Below are 23,041 nucleotides of genomic sequence, written 5' to 3' on the forward strand. Positions count from 1 at the left end.
CAGTAGTCCATTGACTCTGTCCTGTGGGCTTGTGGATTCCAAGTTCATTCCAGTGGACTTAATATTTCCAGAGTGAAGTCGTTTTGAAAGGCAGCTCTTTGAGCGTTAATATGGATACTTCACAAAGCTGCTTTTGATGTGTAGTAATAGTGTCATTCTGTTTACTTGATCCCTGAACTCCTTTCTTGTAGAAATGGATGAGGCTGTTGATGACCTGAAAACAAATCATGAGAAAGAGTTGGGTGAAGATAAAGTAGTACCAAGCTCAAGCTGCACACCACTGTCATCAGCAGCTATTGATCGGGAGATCGAAGTGCTTCTGTCTGAGTGGAGTGAGAACGCAGACATGCTGTTCAGTATCCATCCCATGGACGGCTCCTTACTCGTGTGGCATGTGGACTGGCTGGATGAGTACCAGCCTGGTATGTTTCGCCAAGTCCAGGTACTGCTATGATAGTCTGTCCAGAGAGTGCATGCTTATGGGAAAACTGCTTTGCGATGTCTGTCTCTGTCATTTCATGTGCTGTACTGGTTTCTTTCTGAATTCCAGGTGTCCTTCGTCTCCAGAATTCCTGTAGCTTTCCCCACGGGTGATGCCAGCTCCCTTTGCAAAAGCATAGTGATGTATGCCTGTACCAAGAATGTCGACTTGGCTCTTCAGCAAGGGAGACAGAAACCTTCCGGCCTCACTCGTTCCACATCAATGCTTATCTCTTCTGGTCAAAATAAATCATCTCATAGTTTAAAATTAAGTATTTTTACCCCTAATGTTATGATGATTTCAAAGCATGCTGATGGGTCTCTGAATCAGTGGCTGGTCAGTTTTGCTGAGGAATCTGCTTTTTCTACAGTTCTTAGTATTTCTCACAAATCCAGATATTGTGGTCATCGCTTCCATCTTAATGACTTAGCTTGCCACTCAGTGTTACCATTGTTACTGACAACATCACACCATAATGCATTAAGGACACCAGGTACTGATAATCCAAAGAAACCTTGTGATGCTATAAATATTGAAGAATGTACTCTGATACCACAAAATAAAAGCACTGCTGATGTGGCATTTCAGGATCCCAATGCAGTGTATAGTGAGCTCATTCTCTGGAGGGTTGACCCAGTCGGGCCATTGTCATTTTCTGGAGGAGTGTCTGAGCTTGCCCGGATTAATTCTCTTCACGTTTCTGCCTTTTCCAATGTGGCATGGCTCCCTACTCTCATCCCCAGTTATTGTCTAGGTAAGCATTCTGATTTTTAGTTCAATATTAGATGTTCTGACTTTATTACTAAAAGGTTAAGTTTCGCATGTCTGTAAATACTTTGTAGGTGCATACTGCAACTCTCCTAGTGCGTGCTTTGTGGCAAGTGATGGCCAGTGTCTGAGGCTATATGAAGCTGTTATTGATGCCAAGAAGCTTTTATGTGAACTTTCCAACCCCGAAATTTCTGTAAGTGATGGCTTTTAAAATGGCTGAAGTATTAAATATAATGTTTTTAGATACTTATCTGTTCTTATCAGGCATGTTCTAGAATTACGACATAATTTTGTGATAAACACATGTATCTTTGTTATTTTTTTTTCATTCTGTTGTACCTTTATATTGAGCCTAAGCTAAAGAAACCATTTCATTCCTTCAGAAAGTAGAGTCTATGCCAGAAAGGCACAGCACACACTTAATGTACATGAGGCTCTGTGTTCAGTTCTCAGCACACACGCACACACACATAATATGTGTGCACATATTAAGAGTTCAGCCTCCTACAATGCATATTTCTGTAACATTTCAGATGAGATCGAGCGCGTTCAGGGTGGTGTGGTCGTAGACACGTTTCTGTAACATTTCTTTGCTCATAGGTAAATGGGGTCTATCAGGAGTGTAGTGTAGATTTTACATTGGTTCACTTGTAGTTTTTTTCTAGGTAAGAGGAGCAAAATTTTAATCTTAAGCCCTCAGTGTAGTTGTCATTGAGCAGGAGTCCTTTCAACCTTCAATCATTGTGACGCTTTCCTTTAGGAGAGGTCACACTTCTTCCTGTGCCTCAGAAACACCAACTACCAACTGCATTATCACCTTAGATTTCTGCTTTTTTGGTTTTAGTAGTGCATTTTGGGGGAGGGAGGGAGTGCAATACCGGAGATTGAAGTTGGGGCCTTGTGCTTAGTAGGCAGGTCCTTTAACACTTTAGCCAGCACTTTTTATGTTGGTTATTTTTGAGATCAGGTCTCACTTTATGCCTGAGCCTGCCTAAACTACGATCCTATTTGTGCTTCCCCACATAGCTAGGAAGACAGGTGGGCTTGCTACCATGCCCAGCCAGTGGTTAAGATGGGATCTCGAAAACTTTGCCTTGTCTGGCTTTGAACTGAGAGCCTCCTGATCTTTGCCTCCCGAGAAGCTGAGATTACAGATTTGAGCTCCTGTGCCCAGCTGGTCTTAGTGCTTTTAAAGGCATTATTTTTTAGCACTTTTAAGGTCTCACTATATAGCTTAAGCTATCCAGGGAGCTCACAGTACTCCTGCCTCAGCCTCCCAAGTGTGGAATCACGGGCATGTGCCACATACCTGGCTGGTTTGGTTGTTTTTTAATATCCCCAGAGACAGACTTCAGCTGTACTTGGCTTCCTGCTTAAGAGACTCAAGACATCTTTGCAGCTATCAATTAATGTTTTCTTAATACTTGATTAGTGAGTTGTTTAGCATCAGTGGTTTGTTACAATCCTGTTTGAATTACATAAGTTATTTTTAATGCATGATTTTGCAGAACACAGTTTCCTAAAACACATATATAGTGTTACAGTAGAAACACGTAGAGTTGTCTTCTATCTGGCATTTTTTTAAGTGCTAAGAATTTAGATGTGGAAAAAAAAAACAAGTTTATACCATAGAACTTGTGGCCTAATGCAGTAAGATGGGGTGAAAAAACAGGTTAAAAATGTTAGTTAGCAAATCATTAGGAGAGAAGCAGTGTTGCAGAAAAAGTAGAGAATGCCAGCTTAGCTGATGATCAGGAAAAACCTTCAAGGAAGAGATAGCATTTGAGTGAAGACCTGGAAGGAGGCTAGGGAATTAGGATTGTGGATAAAGGAAGAGTCACCCGGGAAGAGGGCTGGCCAGCACATGTTGGTTATATAAAGGAATACCAGGGAGGTCATTGCAGTGAGAGCCAAGTAGAATGGCTGGTAGAATCAGAAAGTGAGCCTTATGGTCCACATGAACACCATTGAGGAGAGCCAGTGGGTTTTAAATGCGTCTTCCTGGTGGCTGTATAGATTGATTACACATGGGAAGGTGGAAGTAGATTCAGAGAGACCAATTTAGGGAGCTCCTGTGGTAGACCAGGAGAGGCAAAGGGGCTTTCAATGGTAGAAGTGCTGATGATAGAGGTAAGAATTGGTCTAGATTTGCTTTAAACGGCATTGGATTGGATATCACATGTGGGAAGAAAAAGAGGATGACTTCATGATTGTGTCAGCAGTAGGTAAAATAGACTTGCCATGAGTTAAAATAAGGAAGGATATAACAGGTTTTGGAGAGCAGAAGATTTCAAGAGTTTTGGGGGGTTATGTTCCTTTCGAAATGCCTGTGAGTCATTCATAAAGCCCACACAGTAAGCTGGTCTCTGGAAGTGCGGGAAGTGTGACCTGAAGATATAACATAGGGAGTTGTCAGCAGATAAGTGTAAAATTGTACAGGTAGGTGAGACTGTTTAGGGAGGTAGTATAGTCACAAATGAAGCAATAGAAGCACTAAGTGCTGGAGTATTACATTGTTAAAAACAGGGTGAATGTGCTATCCAGAAGAAGCCAGATGAAGAAGTATTTCAGGGAGGAACCACCAGGGTCAATGCTGCTGATTAGATATGGTGAACACTGAATTTAGCAATGTGACCTTGACTAGTCAGGACATAGTGACTCGAGATCAGCATATTTGTATGTGCTATAAGTCAGCTTGTTTCTTTAGCTTTAGCTTTTGCTTTTGTCTATAACAATTGAGCCATAATTTTTATTCATTCTTATGTAACTAAGATAAAATCCTAGAATGTTTGTAGTTGAAAATAACTATACTTAGGTCTGTTTGAACTTAATTATTATTTATAATTAAATTATAATGCCTGAAACTTATGTTTGTGCCTAATTACTTTTGAATTTAGTTGTTTGCTAAAGGAGATAATCAATTTTTTCAAACAACAGAAATATGTTGGGGAAGTGTTTAACATCGTCAGTCAGCAATCAACAGCCAGGCCAGGATGCATTATGGCGTTAGATCCCATTACCAAGCTTGTAAGTATTACTTTTCTGATCTGTAGCATTAGGTAAGTGACACACATATCAACTTATGATGTTGGTATTATTTACATTCAGCATGGCAGAAAAACCCAGCTGCTTCATGTTTTTCAAGAAGACTTCATTTTGAATAACCTTGATAAGAAAAGTCTGGGGAAAGACAACATTTTATCTGATACAGGTAATGAAGAACTTCTGTTAGGCACTTAATAAAGATGTATTGGTATTTTTCAAATACTGTTTCAAGTTAAAATTGTTCTGTGTAGATTTGTGATTTTTCTTTTCTTTTTTTTTCTTTCTGATACTGGGGTTTGAGCTCAGGTCTTCAGCTTGTAAAGCAGGCACTCTACCATGTGAGGCACACCACCAGCCCATTTTGCTGTGGTCATTTTGGGGATGGGGTCTTATAAACTATTTTCCTGGGCTGGCCTTAAACCACAATTCTTCTGATTTCAGCTTCTAAGTAGCTAGGAATTTCTTGAATAGTAAATGTGCTGTATTATTAATACTTAAATTTTGGCCAATAGATGAGCATCATAAATAGAAGTGTTTCCATTTTGGAACTTACATACTTTGACAGAGTTCACAACATAATTTTCATAATGGTTTATTGACTTAAAGTATATATCACATAGTTCCTGTTTAGAAATTTTCCACTTAGTATGGTTAATCTCTGTGAATACTTCAATACTGATGACTGTAATATATGACATTTTAAGCCTATAAAAACTGAAATGTAAGCGTAGCGTGCATATAATTGTTAAAATTTTAAGTTAATACAAATTCATGCAGTAAAGAAGCTGAATACATTCTAAAATGCCACTTTGCATTTGGAATCCTAGGTAAAAAATTTTAATTGTCTACAGCCTTTGCTCCCATTTCCTGTGTGAATAGGAAATGTTTCTTTTTCTCCATACCCACAATTCTCCATACTTTATCCTGTTATGCTGAAATAAACCCTTGCTAAAACTTTTAAAAACTTTTAATTTTCTTTCTCTAAATAAATCCTTTTATTTTAACTTGGTGTATTTAGTAAGCTATCTCCTTTATCTGTGTTAATAATGAATACTGTCACTAATGCCCACAGGCAGCTCAACTAATGGATTTTCTGAAAAGTTCTACCTAGTTGTAATAGAGTGTACTCAAGACAACCATTCACTGTTACACATGTGGAAGTTACACTTAAAGTCAATTCCTGTCTCATTGGGTGAGTCTTTTATTTTTTGTAATTTTAATTTGGCCCAAATATTGACAAATTATACATGATTAGATAGCTTAGGGCATATTTCCTAAAGCTATTCTTACACAATGATGATTATTATAGTTTATTCCATTAACACAAAAAGCAAAATGTTTTTCTCATTTTCTTGGTGTAAAGAATTATTTTGCCATATATACAGTTTTTTTTTTCAATTTTTAAAATAATAATTCTAATCTTTTTAGAACTTCCTCCCAGATTTTGGTTCTTTTCTTATGTTTTATAGATGAAAAAGTAGATACAAAAATATCTGAGTCAGTTTGGCAACCAGAAGAACATTATTCTTCCTCTCCAGAGAAGATCATATCTCCGTTTTCACAGAAGTATCAGGCTTGCAGAGCAAATCTGCAGAGCACAAGCAAGTTGTCTCTTCTCTCTGAAATGGTGTATAGCCAAGAGTTTCCCTTGCCAGAAGGAGTGGAGATAATAAGTGTGAAGCCATCAGCAGGTTGGTTTGGTTTGTGGAAAGAGATGTATCTAACTTTGTAAACCAGGAGTGTTTACTAGGTATTTAACAGTAGGAAATTCGCACAGAAGCAGAAATGGAACTTTCTAAAACAACGGTATTCCCCTTTAAGAAGTTTGTAGAGTGGAGATAAGTCACTGAGTTGAGCCTTATTTGCCAGCTTTGGTGGTGTTTTAGGAGTTGCCTGGGACCTTGTTCTAGGAACACCTGAGTGTAGTTTCTGGAGATCCTTATTACCCTTGTTCTGAGGCAGTGGTTTTCAAAATGGGGTCTCCTGACCAGCGGCCATAAGCATTCTGTGAGCTTGTTAGAGTGAAAATTCTTGGCCACATGCAAGTTACTGATTGATGGATGCTGGAATAGGGCCCTGTGATCTGGTCCTACCAGCCTTCCAGGTGATTTGCATGCCAAGGCAAAGATATCAAACTCCTTTTATTTATTTATTTTTTTCATACGGGGTCTCATTATATTGCCTGGGCTGGTCTCAGACTCCTACCTTAGACTCTCAATCCTCCTGCCTTAGCCTCCTAGGCACTGGGACTACAGTATGTGCCACCATGCACAGCTCCAAAACTTCAGTTCTTAAACCCTTTCATTTTCATTGTCAAAGTATGGCTCTTTGTCACAAGCTCTAGGCAGAGACCAGCAGTCTGTTCTAGTAAGTGTTCCAGGTGATTTTCCAGCACACAGAAGATGGAGAACCCAGTGCTAGGAATCAAGAATTCCAGTACAACATCCATCTTTTCTTTTATCATTGATTTTTTTCATTTTCATACTCAAAAGAGTGACTTTATTCTTTTCTAGGTTTCTGTCATTTTTTTGACAGAGTAACCTGAATGCTTTTTAGATTTCCCTATTGTTACCAGTACTTAGCCTCTTTTGAGTGGTGAAGTTCACAGGAGTTGAGGGCTCTGACTAACTTTTCTTTGTGCATTTTAATTTCAGAACTACATCAGTGCAAGGAAAGTTATAGCTTCTTAAAGAGTAGCTCACATTGATAGAACCTAAAGAGCTCAGCTGGGTGTGGGGGTATACACTGATAGTCCCAGCACTTGGGAAGCTGAGGCAGGAGAATCAGGAGTTTGAAGTCAGTCTGGGCAACATAATAACATCATTTCTCAAAAAAAAAAAAAATTAAAGAGTTATTGTTAGGCAGAAGAGTATGCTTATGGTTTTTTAATCAGTAGTATTAGAAAGGTAAGAACTTTGTTCTTTACTGAGTCCAGAAAAACTGATGGATGATGCTAATGTTTCCTTTTGTAACATTGTTACATTCCTTGATAGCTTTTAAAAAAACTAAGTCAAGATGGAATTTACCTTTAAAATGTGATGAATGTCCTGTAGATCATTTCTATATTTAGTTAGTAGTTTGTGTGCAGGAGGTCAGCTACCTCTTATAAATACATTTGATTAGAGCTCAGTCACACCTGTTTGTTTATTTTTGTGTATAGTTGCTTTTGCTCTACATTGGCAGAGTTGAGTAGTTGCAAAAGAGACTCTGTGGCAACCAGACACTTAAATACTTATCACTGTCTGGCTGTGTGATAAACGTTAATAGTATATGATTACTTTGCGCCTGAACATTCCACTTAGAAATCTTTGAGCATCAGTTGTATTAAGTGCACCTCAATTGTATAGGACCCTGTAAAGTGACCATTTAATAATACTTAGGTAAGAGTGGGCCATTCACATTTACATTAAAAACTATGAAGGAGGAGGAGTCAGGGAATGTTGACAGGTTTTAAACATGTATTGGTAACTTTAATATGAGATTTATAATGATGTGTAAAACTAACAAAGAGCTGTGTGATGAATGCTAGATTCAGAATCTGAATAAAAATTCAAGTTTTCAATTCTGCCTTAGTCTAGTTATTTGATTTAGGTGCACGACACTTAATGTGTCTAGTAAAGGGTCCCCACCTATAAATGCAGGAGTTGGAGTGCACTTTCTCAGAGTTTGCTTTTTGCTCTAGGTTTGGTGGTTTTTAAAAGGTAGACCCTGTTGGTATCATTCAAAGCCTCCTACTAATTTTGGTGGTTTTTAAAAAATATACCCTGTTTGTGTCATTAAAAGCCTCCCACTAATTTTGGGCCCTAGATTAAATACAGTATTTCATACAAGTTTACATTCTAATCCATAAGAATGTAAGTACTTGACCATACTTGATAGTTCCCTAATGAGTCATTTTCATTTTAGGACATCTGAGCTCTTCTTCCATATATCCTGCCTGCAGTGCCCCATATTTGTTGGCAACTTCATGCTCAGATGATAAAGTAAGATTTTGGAGATGCAGAGTAACAGATGGAGAATCTGCCACATCAAGGGATGGAAAAACAGATCTCACATACATTTGGGAAGAATGGCCATTACTTATTGAAGATGGACTTCAGAGCAACAGTAGTGTAATTGTACCTGGTAGGCCTGTAGAAGTTAGCTGTGCACATACAAATCGTTTAGCAGTAGCTTATAAGCAGCCTGCATCTAATAGTAGATCTTCTCAGGACTTTGTGATGCATGTAAGTATTTTTGAATGTGAGTCTACAGGAGGTTCATGTTGGGTCCTTGAACAGACAATTCATTTAGATGAGTTAAGCACAGTGCTGGATTCTGGAATTAGTATCGATAGCAATTTAGTGGCATATAATAAACCAGAGGCGTATTTATTCAATAAAGAATGTATGACATCAAACACAAAGCATTTAGTTCACTTAGATTGGATGTCTAGAGAAGATGGTTCTCATATCCTGACTGTAGGAATTGGATCAAAACTTTTCATGTATGGGCCCCTGTCTGGCAAGATCCAAGAACAGACTGGTAAGGAAAGCCTGGTACTCCCTCTCTGGGAGAGCACAAAAGCCGTGCCTCTTTCTAGATTTGTGCTGTTACGAAGTGTAGACCTAGTTTCCTCTGTGGAAGGCTCCCCACCTTTCCCCGTTTCTCTGTCGTGGGTCCGGGATGGCATCCTCGTGGTAGGAATGGATTGTGAGATGCACGTATATTCCCAGTGGCAGCCGTACTCTAAACAAGATACAATTAGAGCAGATTCATGCAATGGGAGCACGCCATCTATACTGAGCTTAATAAAACAGAGTAACTCGTCAAGCTCTGGACTGCACCCTCCAAAGAAAACTCTGACTCGATCCATGACCAGTCTTGCCCAGAAAATCTGTGGAAAGAAAAGTGCACTTGATCCATCAGTGGATATGGAAGATTCTGGTCTTTTTGAAGCAGCTCATGCGCTTTCTCCAACTTTACCTCAGTACCATCCCTTGCAGCTTTTGGAACTCATGGATCTTGGCAAAGTTCGAAGAGCAAAGGCTATATTGTCACATCTTGTCAAGTGCATTGCTGGGGAGGTTGTCGCTCTGAATGAAGCTGAATCCAATCACGAGCGCCGCTTGAGGTCTCTCACCATCAGCGCTAGTGGTAGCACCAGCAGAGACCCCCAGGCCTTCAACAAAGCCGAAAGTACAGACTACACAGAGATAGACTCTGTCCCTCCGCTTCCCTTGTATGCCTTACTTGCAGCAGATGACGACAGCTCCTATGCGTCTTTGGAGAAATCCAGTAAGGATGGTTTCCTAAATAAGTCAAATCTATTGTCAAAAGAAAGCTATGATCAGCTTTTTCAAACTGCAGCTCCCACATTGGACACCCACGTGCTGGAGACTGAGGAGGAACGCGTGGAGCCCAGAGTCATTGACCTCTCACGGTACAGCCCAGCATACTTTGGTCCTGAACATGCTCAGGTTCTTTCCAGCCACTTGCTTCACTCTAGTTTGCCAGGACTCAGCCGCATGGAGCAGATGTCTCTGATGGCCTTAGCAGACACAATTGCCACCACAAGCACTGACATTGGAGAAAGCAGAGACAAAAGCCAAGGTAAAACTAAAGTCTGTACAGGATTAGAGGAAGAACTGAGGGTAATATTTCACAGAAAGTAGTCTTTTGTTTCTCAATACTGACATTTGAACTCAGGGCCTCATGCTTACCAGGCAGGAGCTCTAGCACTTGAGCTATGCCCCTAGCCCTTTTTGTTTTTTAGTTATTTTTCAGGTAGGGTCTCAGTTTTTTTGCCCAGGGTGGCCTCTCACCTTGATCTTCCTGCCCACAGCCTTCATTGTAGCTGGGATCACAGGAATGTCCCACCATACCTGGCTTATTGATTGAGATGGTGGTCTCACTAACTTTGCCTGGGTTGGCCTCAGACCACAGCCCTCCTGGTCTCCACCTCCCCCGACCCCCAAGTAGTTGAGATTACAGGTGTGAGGCACCATCTCCAGCCCACAGAAAATAATCTTAAATAATTTTTAATTAAAATGATGTTATGAAAGCCTTTTTGGGAACATCATTCCTCGAAAAAGTCATTGCTATCTACATAACAGTTTTGACTTCAGTAATGCTGTTCTCTCATAATCAGAAGTATGAGGAGTGCACCCACAAACATCATGCCAGTCATTTTTCTGTTGTCAGTTTTGCAACATAAAAGGCTCCGGCAGACAATAGCAGACTCGTGTCAGACCATTACGTTAAGTGCCTGAACATAAGGTAGTTTGTGTTTGTTCCCACTTACAATCATCCACTCTTAAAAATTATAATTTAACCATAGTTTCCTAAAATTAGTGTTAGAGTAGCAAGCGTAGCAAAGTTAGGTCTTTTCCTCACCAGAGAGCATTTTTAAATCTCCTGTTATGAACAAACTTGAATGGAGAATTTGCATCGAGTCTCAAAGAGCGAGATCAACAAGTCCCGCCTGTAGGTCAGACATTGGTCAGTGGGATGCACCCTTTGAACTAAGGGGACTGAAAGGAAAATAGGGAGTAAACTTAAGGCAAAATTTTAAAAATTTATCGTTATACTTTTAAAGAAAAATAAGTTCTCAGAGGATTCCTACTAGCTGCTCTTTTTGATATGACTATGGTATTAGTATTTTGGTTTTAGTCTTTTGAAGTAAAAATCATTCATACAGTCAAGTAACTGTTTCTTACAGTACTGATAGCCACTGACAGGGATGGTTATGTGGTTTGCATCAAGGTAGAGAAATTCACTTACACTTTAAATAAGTCCCAGGTGAAGTCTGAAGAGGCTGGTGATAATGAACAAATGTTAACAGGCTCTCATTGAGTTTATTCTGACCTTTAATGTTTCCCCTTATTTAGCTACGCTTCTTTGCCTGCAATGTAAAATTGGGTAGAAAAAGAAATGCTACAAAGTGTTTTAGACTGATGACCACTTTGTCAGTTTAAGAGCGCTTTGTCCCTGTTTATGCTACTGTGATATGTGCTGATTGACAGAGTTTTTGCTTACAAAATGGTTTTTTACATGTAAAAATAAATACAAATACTTTCCTCTCTGGTCATAGGTGGAGAAACTCTCGATGAGTGTGGGTTAAAGTTTCTTTTGGCTGTTCGACTCCACACTTTCCTCACAACTTCCCTTCCAGCCTATCGAGCTCAGCTGCTGCATCAAGGTGACTTTGTTGGTATCTGTTGCAGGAAAGTATGGTGGGTGGGAAGAGAGATCCTTGTGAGCTTTTCAAGCTGTTTGCCCAGATGGGACACTCACTTGACACATTCAAAGCTTTCTTTATTTCTAACATTCGTATTTTCTGCTAATTTTCTTTGCTCAAGATAGTGCAGTTTCTTTTTTTGTTTTTTTTTGGGTTTTGGTTTTTGTTTTTGTTTCTTTTGCGGTACTAGGGTTTGAGCTCAGGGCCTCATGCTTGCTAGGCAGGCACTTTACCACTTGAGCCACTCTGCCAGCAATAGTGCAGTTTTAACAGTAGATGAAGAGAGGTAATGAAGAAATGGATATTGAATATTCTGAGCTGTGTTTTAAAATGCTTGTTATATTAAAGCTAAATTAGCATTGCTTCAACCTCTTTAGTTTTTTTAGATTGTCTTTTTTTCTCCTTTTTGATATTTACTCAAATTCATGTTTCCCCTCTAATTTGAATACTTTTGATTTAAAAATAATATATTCAAATTTAAACATTTTTTTAAAGTTGAGAATATAGAAAATAAAAATTCTATAATATCTTTATTTCAGATATTAGTTGATAACATTAGTGCATTTCAAATATTCTTGCATACTGTTAGAAGTCTTGGTTACAAGAAGTAACAGAAATCTTACATAAGTTAAAACACTATTTATTTTTGGGCTCAGGACCCAGGAACTTGAAGAGGTGGATTGACCCTATAGGTCTAAACAGTGTAACTTGCACTCTGCAGGTCTGTTTCTTAATCTTCTCTGTCACTTTTTTTTTTTTTCTGCTTCCTTTCTTTCCTAATTTTGCATTTAGCTTTGGAAAAGTGAAGCCTAAAAGTTGAAATAAAGTTCTTTTAAATAAATTTTCATTGTAAGCTGGGTGCCAGTGCTTCACGCCTGTAATCCTAGCTACTCAGGAGGGAGAGATCAGGAGGATCACAGCGTGAAGCCTGCCCAGGAAAATTGTTTGCGAGACCCTATCTCAAAAAAACCCAAACAGAAAAGGACTGGTAGAGTAGCTCAAGTGGTAGAGCACCTGCCTGGAAAGTATGAGGTCCTGAGTTTAAACCCTAGTACCACCAAGAAAAAAAATTTTTTTTTTTTCAATTTTAATTGACAGATCACTTTGTATTTTTATAGAGTACAACGTGATGTCAGGATACACGTATACAGAGTTCAATGATTGATTCAAGCTGTTAACATATCACTCACCTAAAATACTTACTTTGCGGTGAGAACACTTAGGATTTGCTCTTAGTGAGTTGGGAATATACAGTATTCTGCCATTAAAGGTGGTCACCAGGCTGTGCAGTGGATGTCATTCCCTTTGTGTCCTTTGCTTGAAGTCCCCCTTCCGATCCCCAACCCAGGCTGGGGTATCCACCATTCTGCTCTCTGCTTCTGTGAGTTGCGTTATTTTAGATTGCACATATGAGTGAGGTCGTGCAGACTTGTCTCTCTGTGCCTTTCATTTAAGGTAATGGCCCCCAGGTTCATCCACACTGTTGCAGGTGACAGAACAACCTTTTCTTTTAAGGATGATTGGTATTCCATTGTGTATTCATGCATTTTCTTTACCTAGTCGTTCATTAATGGATTCATTAATGTGCATTTAAAATGTTTTTTATTATTGATAGTTGAGATCTTCAGATAGTTTGATATTGACCTTGTAGCAGATGTGCAGATTGCAGTGCTCTCTCCTAATGTGCAGGCTGTTTCTGCACTCTGTCCACTGTATCCTTTGTTCTGCATTTAAGTTTGATATCATCTCATTAGTCAGTTTCTATTGTTGCTGCCTTTGCTATTGGGGTCATAGCTGGATCAGTGTCTTAGAGCATTTCCTGTATTTTCTTGTGGTAGTTTTACAGTTTGAGGTTAGTACATTTTTCTTTGGAGAATTGATACTGTATCATTACATAATACCTCATAGCTGTCCTTCCTGTGAAATCTGCTCCATCTGAGAGGAGTGTAAGCACTTCTGATTTCTTTTTTTTCCCCTTTATTTCTCTGAGACAGGTTTTTGTTACATAGCCCATGCTTTCCTCTAGTTCACTGTGTGGCCCCCACTAGCCTCATACTCTCAAACTCTGATTCTTCTGCCTCAACCTCCCAAGTGTTGATATTACAAGCATGCAGCTCTATGCCCAGCTACTGATTTCTTTAGATTGGTGTTAGTGTGTTTTTTGTTGATGGATTTAGACTTTGACCATTCAAAGTGAGTATTGACATAGCTGATTAATATATACTTTATTCGTTACTGTTTTGCTTGTTGCCATGTTCTTTGTCCCTGTATTTAAAATTCACACATAATAATTATACATATTTATGAGGTATAGTGTGGCATTTCAACACATGTATATAGTGTTTATTGATTAGATCAGAGTAATAGGTGTAGTTGTCACCCCAGGCCTGTATCATTTTTTTGTTGTGATTGGGGACATTCAAAATCATCTCTACTAACTAATTTGAAATATTCAGTTAATTGTTGTCAACCATTTGTTTCTGTTTTGTCTTCCAGTCTTCTGATTTTAATTAGCATTTTTGCCTGTACGACGTATTTAATTAGATTTTATGTGATCCCATTTACTCTCCCTTCTTACCATGTATCAGTTATACTTTGTCTTTTACTTTTACAAGTCTTGCCCTAGAATTTGCATTGTACAATAACACTAATCATGCCACTTTCAGATCACACTATAACTCTTCACAGGTCATGTGAGTACCTGAGTACCCTTCAACAATAATCCTTCCTCCCATGCCTGCATCATTGCCGCCATGGATTTGGTTATAGGTATGCCTACATATGTACATAACCATACGCATAAGCAAGAACAATGTTACTCTTTTTTTGTTGTGAAAGTGATAGTGAAGTTTAGTAGGAAAGGAGCATGCTTTCAATAGAAAGTGAGCCGTCTCTAGAGAGAAGTATGTTCACATATCTTCTCAGCATTGTTTTCTGTTTTTTTTCAGGCCTGTCTAGTAGTCATTTTGCTTGGGCATTTCACTCAGTGGCAGAAGAAGAACTGCTGAACATGCTACCTGCAATGCAGAAAAATGATCCCACTTGGTCTGAACTACGAGCCATGGGTGTGGGCTGGTGGGTGCGAAATGCCCTCCTCTTACGAAGATGCATAGAGAAAGTAAGTGTGCTTATCCACGGGTGTACAAAATCCACTTGGAGAATTTGGGTGTTTGCTTATGCAGCATTCCATGTCTTCTCTGATGTTACTTACTCCATTTTGTTTTGCTTTTGAATAGTCTTTATATTTTAAATTACATGAATGTAATTTTAAAAAATTAATTTTAATTCTCAAACTTCTGGTTTGACACCTGTTTGTTTACTAGTATATTTTTGATTTTTACAAAGAGAAGTATATGTTTAAAAAATAAACTAGTATAGAACAGCTTATGATGAAAGGCTGTAGTCCTGTTACCTCCTTTTTTGCATCTTATTAGTTTGTATATATACAATCACTCACAAACTATTTCTGTGAAACTTTCACCAATATTTTCTAATTGTAGGTAGCCAAAGCAGCCTTTAATAGAAACAAAGATCCTTTAGATGCTGCTATTTTTTACCTTGCAATGAAAAAGAAAGCTGTGATTTGGGGCTTATATAGGTACGTAAAAATCTCTGCTGCAAAGTAAGAATCTTGTATCATAAGGAGTAAATGCAAAGAGTAAGATGTGTTTTTATTGATGTTGGCTCAAGTAGATTCTTAGTTATTTTCTTGCTTAAGGAGAAAATTCATAGGGAAAAAAGCTTAGCTGTTTTCTAGAGGAAGAAACTTGGTGATGTTGCTTCAATTTCTTTTGGTATTTATCAGTCCAAAACATATTTTTTGTTGTTTATTTTTAAGAACTTTTCAAGATAGTTCTGTACAAAAGGCACTAAACCATAAATTTGCATCTGATTTGGGGAAGAAGATGGATTGGTGGAATCTAAAATCTGCCAGGAGGACATCCACCCTCTGCCCCCTTGAGAGCTCATGGGCCAGGCTGTTCCTCAAGGATGCCTCCCTTCTGGAGACTGTGACTTCACTCCCTTCTCTTCTCCCCAGTAGACCTCAGTGAACATAAGGACCACAAACAGTTTAGTATTTGTTTTGGGTTAAGTTCCAGGTGATCTGCACCAAGTGCAGCCTTCCAGGGAAAATCATAGTATCAAGTCAGTGTTCTGAGAGACGTAGTCTCTAAGGATTGCTTCCAGTCAGGGAGGAGTCCTTTGATTTTGATCACCAAAGTCATCTTCCAAGGGGCAAAAGGAAAAGCAGCACAAAAGTTAGTACAAATTATTTTATCATTAATAAGCCATATTAATGTATGTTATTATTTTGCATTAGTTTAAAGGTAATTTTCACAGTGCTGCTAATGTAGTGTTCTTTATAGTTTGGAAGGGAATTTTTATGTAATCTCTGAGGCTCATATGGAAATGTATATATCTACCTAATCTTCTGTTACTGGGACCAGAAGCAGATGTCTGGTAATTTGTGGACTGGAAAATGTTTCTATTGAATCCCAACCTTTTTCTTTGTGTGTGTGTTGTTTTCTATTTAGTTTTTTGAGGCAGGGACTTGCCATGAAGCTTAGCTTGCCTCAAATACAAGATCCTCCTGCCTCAGAGGCCTACTTTAGCACACTGATTCCAAAATTGAATTCTGAAACTTTCATGCTTTCCTTTCCTTTGTAGATCTCAAAAAGATACGAGAATGACACAATTTTTTGGACACAATTTTGAAGAGGAAAGGTGGCGTAAAGCAGCTTTGAAGAATGCTTTTTCTTTGCTAGGGAAACAAAGATTTGAACATTCTGCAGCATTTTTTCTTTTAGCTGGTTGCCTCAGAGATGCAGTTGAGGTAATGAATGAAATTTTCTTTAAAAAGCATTATCTTGGTTGCTAAATTTTTATTTTTTAATTTCATCTTTAGTAGAAATAATAGGTTAATTATCTCCAAAGAAGCTTATGTTGTAGCCTTTAAATTTTTTTCATTTAGCTTGAATGTTATTCATATAAAATTAGAATGAACCAGGTTGTGTTGGTAGTTTGGTAGAATAGTAGTTAATATGACTTAAAAATAATCATGAATAGGTTAAAAAAAAAATTAAAGGTCTGTTCTATTCATTTAAATATATTTGAATATTTCTAGCTCTGTCTTAATGAACCTTAGAAAATATTCAGTGATTATTTCTCAGTAAACCTTAAAAAATTATGAACATTTAAGATATAGAATATCTGTCTCAAATTACTCTTTGCCCCAAGTCTCAAATGGAATTCAAAGCGACCTTTTAATGTGGAAACACTACACTCTTCTGGGGTGGATGGGAGCGGGTAAAGACTCAGGAGTAAAATCATGAGTGCTTTGCATTGACACTGTTTACAGATGTCTGATGTTTCCTTATCAGGCTAAACCTTTTTGCAAATGCATAATTAGGACTAGTGAGTATGTTTGTAAATATTAACATAAATGTTGCCAAGTAAATTTGCTAAAGCAGGTAGTGCATGTGTGCTTCTTATTATCCTTGTTTGCTAATTTTGGAGATGAATAAATAAATAAAGCTTGATGTTTTTGCAGTTGTTAGTTAATTGAGTCTATCCTGAAATGAAAGTTGCCTCTGTTTTTTTTTTATGAACAGTATATCTTTTTTTTAAGGTATGCCTTGAGAAGCTGAATGACATTCAGTTAGCTCTTGTAATAGCAAGACTCTATGAGTCTGAATTTGACAAATCTGCAACATATAAATCTGTCTTACAAAAAAAAGTGCTGGGAATTGACTCTCCTGTCCACAAGCTGAGTTCTTTGAGCATAAATATGCACTGTGATCCTTTTCTCCGGAGTATGGCACATTGGATTTTGGAGGATTATGGTAGTGCTCTGGAAACACTGATAAAGCAACCTGCCAGAGAGGATGATGGTAAGCTACACCTCAGCTGTCAGTGAGGAAGAGGACTGGTGGTACTTCACAGGTGTGCAGACCCCTGCTCAGTGCTCAGGGTCATACTGAACAAATGGAATTTGTGGGCTTCTTGAGTTTGTGGGTTAGTTGTGGATACAGGGTAATGTATACAGTTTCATTTTCTTGTTTTCAGGAGAGATTAATCCTTTAAAAATAACTATTTTGAAGAAATAATAATTAAGCCAGTTTTTGTCTTAGGTTGGTTTACTGTGTTTTAAAATGAATTTTATAACTTACAGTAAAAACTATTCACTGTGAAGAAAATGTTACTTAAGTGATGTGATTAGAAGATCTTGTTCATAAACTTGTCTTAAGATAAGGGTAGATACTTTTAATGGACCGTAAAGCTCTATTTCTGCCTTTGCTTATAGAAATTCTTCTTGCTAAATTATTATAAAATGGAATTCCTTATATATTCCTGTAAAATGATGGGATTTGCTCTACAAATATTTTTCCATGGACAGGATTGAATCATGTCTGGTAGCTAGTACAAGTACAGTAGGTGTTCTTATTTGGAATGCTAAAGTAGAAAAGCTTCTAGCCCATAGCTTTTTATGTGGCATCATTTAATCAGGAAGTATCATGTGCCTTGCTTCTAAACTTAGGAGAAAGCCATGAGACTCAGTTGTTCAACACTCCTATACATCTGAGCTAAGGATTTTCAAACTAGCTTCTGTAGTGAAGGGGAAAAATAAAAATAAAATTCTCTGATACCTTATATATATTTTTGTAAAATATATGTCTTGATTTGGGATTAATATAAGATCACATACCTTTAGAACCATTTAAAACTGAATTCTTCTGGAAGACAATGTAAAAGATAATAGTAGCTTGGATCAGGATTATGGGAGTAGAAGTTGAAAGAAGTATTTGGATTTTAGGTATTTTAAGTTTGATTAGACAGGACTGGATTTGATGTGGAGTGTCAAGAAAATTGGGAATCAATGACAAGTCATGCGTTTTAAACTTAAGCAACAGATAAATGATGCAAAGTATTGTTTCAGATCAAGAAGCCTTCTCTGATAACATGATCTTTGGGGAGAGAAACTGTTGAAATGAGCAAGTTAATCAATGTAGATACCTGAGTAAAGAATGGTTTTAGTGTGCCAAGGTCACACTAAATAAAAGTCCTTGAGGCAAGAGAGTCTACATCTTAGTGGAAATGAAGTGTAGAATTTGTGAGATAAGAGTTTGTTTTCAGGGTGAAGTTAGGACTGGAGATAGAGATGTGCAAGTTATCAGCATGTAAATGGCAATTAAAACCATGGGACTATCTATGAGTTCAACAGAGGGAACATAGATAGAAAAGAGATTAAGAACTGAAACTTAGGACCTCCTCTTCATGCAAAGGGAGGGAAATGAGGAGGACTAGAAGGTAGATTGGAGAGGAACATCCAGGGAAGTAAGAAATAAAAAAGTGTTACCTAGAGGGTTTTGTTTCAGTGGGAAAGCAGCACTTTGTTTACCTACTAGTCACAGATATGTAACTTTCACTGCAAATGTGTTCTTGTCTGTTCCATGCTCCCAAGTATTGTGGACTATTAATTACATTTGTCAAAAGGCCAGATGAGTCAAGATTCCATGGTAGAGAAAAAAGGCTGTAATACAAATATTATCACTTGATTCAGATCTTGAAGAACTTTTCTTGGCTCATAAAATGAATTTACTTTCAGATCAAGTCATGATGTCAGCCTGTAATCCTACAGTTTTTAATTTCTACAATTATCTAAGAACACATCCTCTTTTGCTGAGACGTCATTTTGGATCATCTGATACATTTTCCACACACATGGATTTAGTAGAAAGAAGTGGACTGGTGGGAACAATTAACTTAAGTGAAAGAAAATTATTTTTTACTACTGCCAGTGCTCATCTAAAAGCTGGCTGTCCTATGTTGGCTCTGGAAGTATTGTCAAAGATGCCCAAAGTCATCAAGAAAACAAAACCTTTGTGTAGAGGATCTAGCTTTCTGGATACCAGTAAAGATTCTTCTCTACTAAAATTGGATGCAAGAGAAGATACGTCTTCTGCTGTAGATTGGTCACAGTCACTGCTGAATGGTTTTGGATCTCCTTCAGAGAGTTCTTCAGAGAAGCACTCAAACTCCACTCTTTCTTTTGACTGGAACCAACCAAGTGTTATATTTCAGGATGACTCTTTAGAGTTAAAATGGGACAGCGATGATGATGAAGAAAATGAGGATCTCCCAATTTCAATGAAAGAACTAAAACCTTTACAGAGAAAAGTAGATACAAAATTAGATGAAGTAAGCAATTATACAGACTCTTTCAGCACATTAGATGAAAATGACATTTTAAATCCATCAGAAGATATAATTGCTGTTCAATTAAAATTTAGAGCATGTTTAAAGATCCTCACAGTAGAACTTCGTACTTTATCTACTGGCTATGAAATAGATGGTGGGAAATTGCGTTACCAACTGTACCACTGGCTTGAAAAAGAAGTGGTAGCTCTTCAAAGAACTTGTGACTTTTGCTCAGATGCTGAAGAACTGCATCCCACTTTTGATAAAGGTAGAGGTGAGTTTGGAGTAAATGAGGACTGTGATGATTTGCGTCACCAAACAAAAGCAAAGCAACTAAGAGAGAGTTTTCAAGAAAAGAGACAGTGGCTCTTGAAATACCAGTCACTCTTGAGAATGTTTCTTAGCTACTGCATACTTCATGGCTCCCATGGTGGGGGTCTTGCATCTGTGAGAATGGAATTAATTTTGCTTTTGCAAGAATCTCAACAGGTATGTAAGTTGAATGAGTTGAGAATAATATGTTTGGTGTTGCATTTTCTGGTTCTGTTGATTTTCTTCACTGCAGTTGCTTTAAGGAATGCTTCTTTGTGTGTAGTTCATCGTATTATGAATTTGTCAAATTCTGTAAGCATTACAGGTGAAGGACCATTCTCTGTCAGGCGATATGTGACTTGCTTAATTCATTCTACCGTGAATGCCTTGAGAGGTGGTGAGCTTCTCTTGATTAGCGCAGGGTATTGTCTCATCATTTTAAGATATGATGGTTAAAATGTTGAGCTCCTCAGATCCCTTCTAACTAAAAACATTCCTATTATGCTTCTAGTTTTTGTTTGAAAGTTTTTCAAATAATTTTCTAAATTACTTAAGTAATGGACCATTACTATTAACAGTTGATTAACCTTTTTCCTCTCTGTTTTTAAGGAAACATCAGAACCACTATTTCCTAGCCCTCTGTCAGAGCAAACCTCAGTGCCTCTCCTCTTTGCTTGTACAGCCAGTGCCAAAACAGTAGTTGCCAATCCACTGTTGCACCTTAGTAATCTAACACATGATATTCTTCATGCCATAGTCAACTTTGATTCACCACCTCAGCCCGATAGCCAAAGCAATAAAGTAAGTATGCTTGGATTCAAGCTTTTACTTTACCTAAATTGAATGATTAGGCTATAAAGCAGATTCAAACACCAGACTGTTCACAGCATTGTTACATTACCACCTTTGTATTGATTCTGATTAAAGAACGATTCTGATTGTAGACCAGACCTCTCTTACTGTGTTTCTTATACCCAATAGGATACTTCAGGTTTTTATTTTCAATCAAATGCTAGTTATTTAGTATTAGTTAGCTTCATTAAGATAAGAGCATAGATGTAGACTTATTCCTTAAACGAATAGGTAAGTAAAAGTTTCTTTTGTTAGTATTAAGGCATTGCATATTTTAAGGATATTGATGTGAAGTAGTATGTCACTCCTTGGGTAACGGAGTCACCTGCAGTGCTCTTTAAAAGTTTAGATTTCTAAGTTTACTCCTAACTTACTGACTCAGTCTGTAAGAGAATCCCAGGAACATGTTTATTTTTAATAAATTCCTCAGGTGGTTCTAAAACAGTGTATTCTAGTCATGTTATTTACAGTTGCATTCGTCATCATTTCCCTTCATCTCCTATTAGTAACAAATTTCATATTTCATCTTAACTCTCCTTTGGAATCCTTTAAAGTATGACTTGAGGTTGACTATTTTTGTACGTCCCTTAGATGTCTTCTCTCATAGGCTTTTCATATGGTTCTTGCCCAACTCATAGGTTATGACACCACACCAATTCGACTTTCGCTTAACTAATGGAGGACTCTCCTTCCACAGTTGACTATGCCCTCTTGGATAACCTTAGCTATTGTAATTTGATGTTCTGCCACTTCTTTTCCTATACTGCTCTGTTATAAATGCCTGTAGTGCTTTTTATACAGTTTGAAATTGAATTTCCTTCAGATTATGCTCGTTTTAGCATTCCATATTTAACTTAAATTATAGCATAACCATGGTATATCACATTAGCTTTTGCTACTGTGATACCATTTTTTTGCTTAAAAACTACTCAGAAACATTAGTAGGTTCAAAAGCCATCATACATTTTTCTCATGATTCCATGGATTGGCTTGTCAGTTCTTTGGTTTGGGGCAGCCTGACTGGTCTCTGGCCTTTCTCATTCATCCTTGGGCCACTGCTGGTTGATAGGGCTGACAGGACAATTCGGATAATATGTAGTGCATTCTACAGCCGGCAAACCTAGGATGTTAGACTGGGTTCTTCAGAGAAACAGAACCACTAGTATGTGTAGGGAATGGTAGAGAGTCAGAGACAAGGAGAGAGATTGATTGATTGATTATTAAGAATTGGCTTGTGTGACTGTAGAAGCTGAGAAACTCCAAGATCTGCAGTTGGTAAGCTGGAGATCCAGAGGGGCTGATGGTGTAATTCCAGTCCAGGTTCAAAGGCCTAAGAACCAGCAAAGTCGATGGCTTAAGTTCCATTGAGTGTAAAAGTAAACAGGCTCAAGACCCTGGAAGAGGTTATGTTTCACGTTGAGTTTGAAGGCAGGAAAAGACCAATGTTCCAGATCAATGCATTTAGGCAGGAGTTTCCTCTTATTCAATCTAATGTTCTTTTCTGGTCTTCCAGTTTATGGGCAGATGTCCACTAACAGTCTGTTGTGATCAGATCTTTATCAAATCTGGACACATCCTCATAGACACACATGTGTGACTGTGTGACCTCTTCACTCAGTCATATCTAGTGTTTTTTCACATGATGTTTGTAGGAGTTTAAGAGCAGCAGGAATAGAATTTGCAAGGCCTTTCGAGGTGTAGGTTCAGAACTCACATACCTCTTCTCTTGGGTCCTCTTAGTGAAAGTCCAGCCCAGATTCAGTGAATGGAGAAATACATCCAAACTCTCTACTGAGGAGAGTATAACACTTAATGATCCCTTTTGTAATCTCCTATAGGTGGTCTTTGCATCTTCAATTGTATGCTGTTGCTTAGTCACACATCCTGTTGAAACAGAAAATAACAATTAGATTTTTATCTGTCACTACCCATTTTCATCTACATAAGAGACTCGTATTTCATAATTATTAAGTTGAATCTTTCACTATTCTAGTCTCATCCACTTTCTTACCTCACCAAAGCTGCTTCACTCTCAGTTCTACTATTATAGCTCCTACATAAGACAAGTATCTGACTCTACTGCCTTTCAGTTACTGCCTTTCATACCTTGTCTTTCCTCCCTTCTGCAAAGTTTCACTCTGCAGATTGTCTTTCATGGTAAC

At 37.9% G+C, this 23,041-nt stretch overlaps 1 protein-coding gene across 8 annotated transcripts in view; it reads left to right on the forward strand.

Moving 5' to 3' along the window:
• The window catches only part of Dmxl1 (Dmx like 1), a 132,795-nt gene that overhangs the window by 44,597 nt on the left and 65,157 nt on the right, over nucleotides 1–23,041 (forward strand). For all 8 annotated transcript variants that reach the window (XM_074057012.1, XM_020168526.2, XM_074057015.1 and 5 more), the window contains 15 exons: nucleotides 192–442; nucleotides 551–1,235; nucleotides 1,324–1,445; nucleotides 4,190–4,279; nucleotides 4,361–4,463; nucleotides 5,370–5,489; nucleotides 5,767–5,988; nucleotides 8,204–9,889; nucleotides 11,370–11,477; nucleotides 14,465–14,634; nucleotides 15,017–15,114; nucleotides 16,185–16,350; nucleotides 17,146–17,407; nucleotides 19,123–20,204; nucleotides 20,637–20,828. In XM_074057012.1, the coding sequence (XP_073913113.1) occupies nucleotides 192–442; nucleotides 551–1,235; nucleotides 1,324–1,445; nucleotides 4,190–4,279; nucleotides 4,361–4,463; nucleotides 5,370–5,489; nucleotides 5,767–5,988; nucleotides 8,204–9,889; nucleotides 11,370–11,477; nucleotides 14,465–14,634; nucleotides 15,017–15,114; nucleotides 16,185–16,350; nucleotides 17,146–17,407; nucleotides 19,123–20,204; nucleotides 20,637–20,828 (5,357 nt within the window). The remainder of the gene's footprint in view (nucleotides 1–191; nucleotides 443–550; nucleotides 1,236–1,323; nucleotides 1,446–4,189; nucleotides 4,280–4,360; nucleotides 4,464–5,369; nucleotides 5,490–5,766; nucleotides 5,989–8,203; nucleotides 9,890–11,369; nucleotides 11,478–14,464; nucleotides 14,635–15,016; nucleotides 15,115–16,184; nucleotides 16,351–17,145; nucleotides 17,408–19,122; nucleotides 20,205–20,636; nucleotides 20,829–23,041) is intronic.

Source organism: Castor canadensis, chromosome 16, assembly GCF_047511655.1.
Source record: "Castor canadensis chromosome 16, mCasCan1.hap1v2, whole genome shotgun sequence".
Lineage (NCBI taxonomy): Eukaryota > Metazoa > Chordata > Mammalia > Rodentia > Castoridae > Castor > Castor canadensis.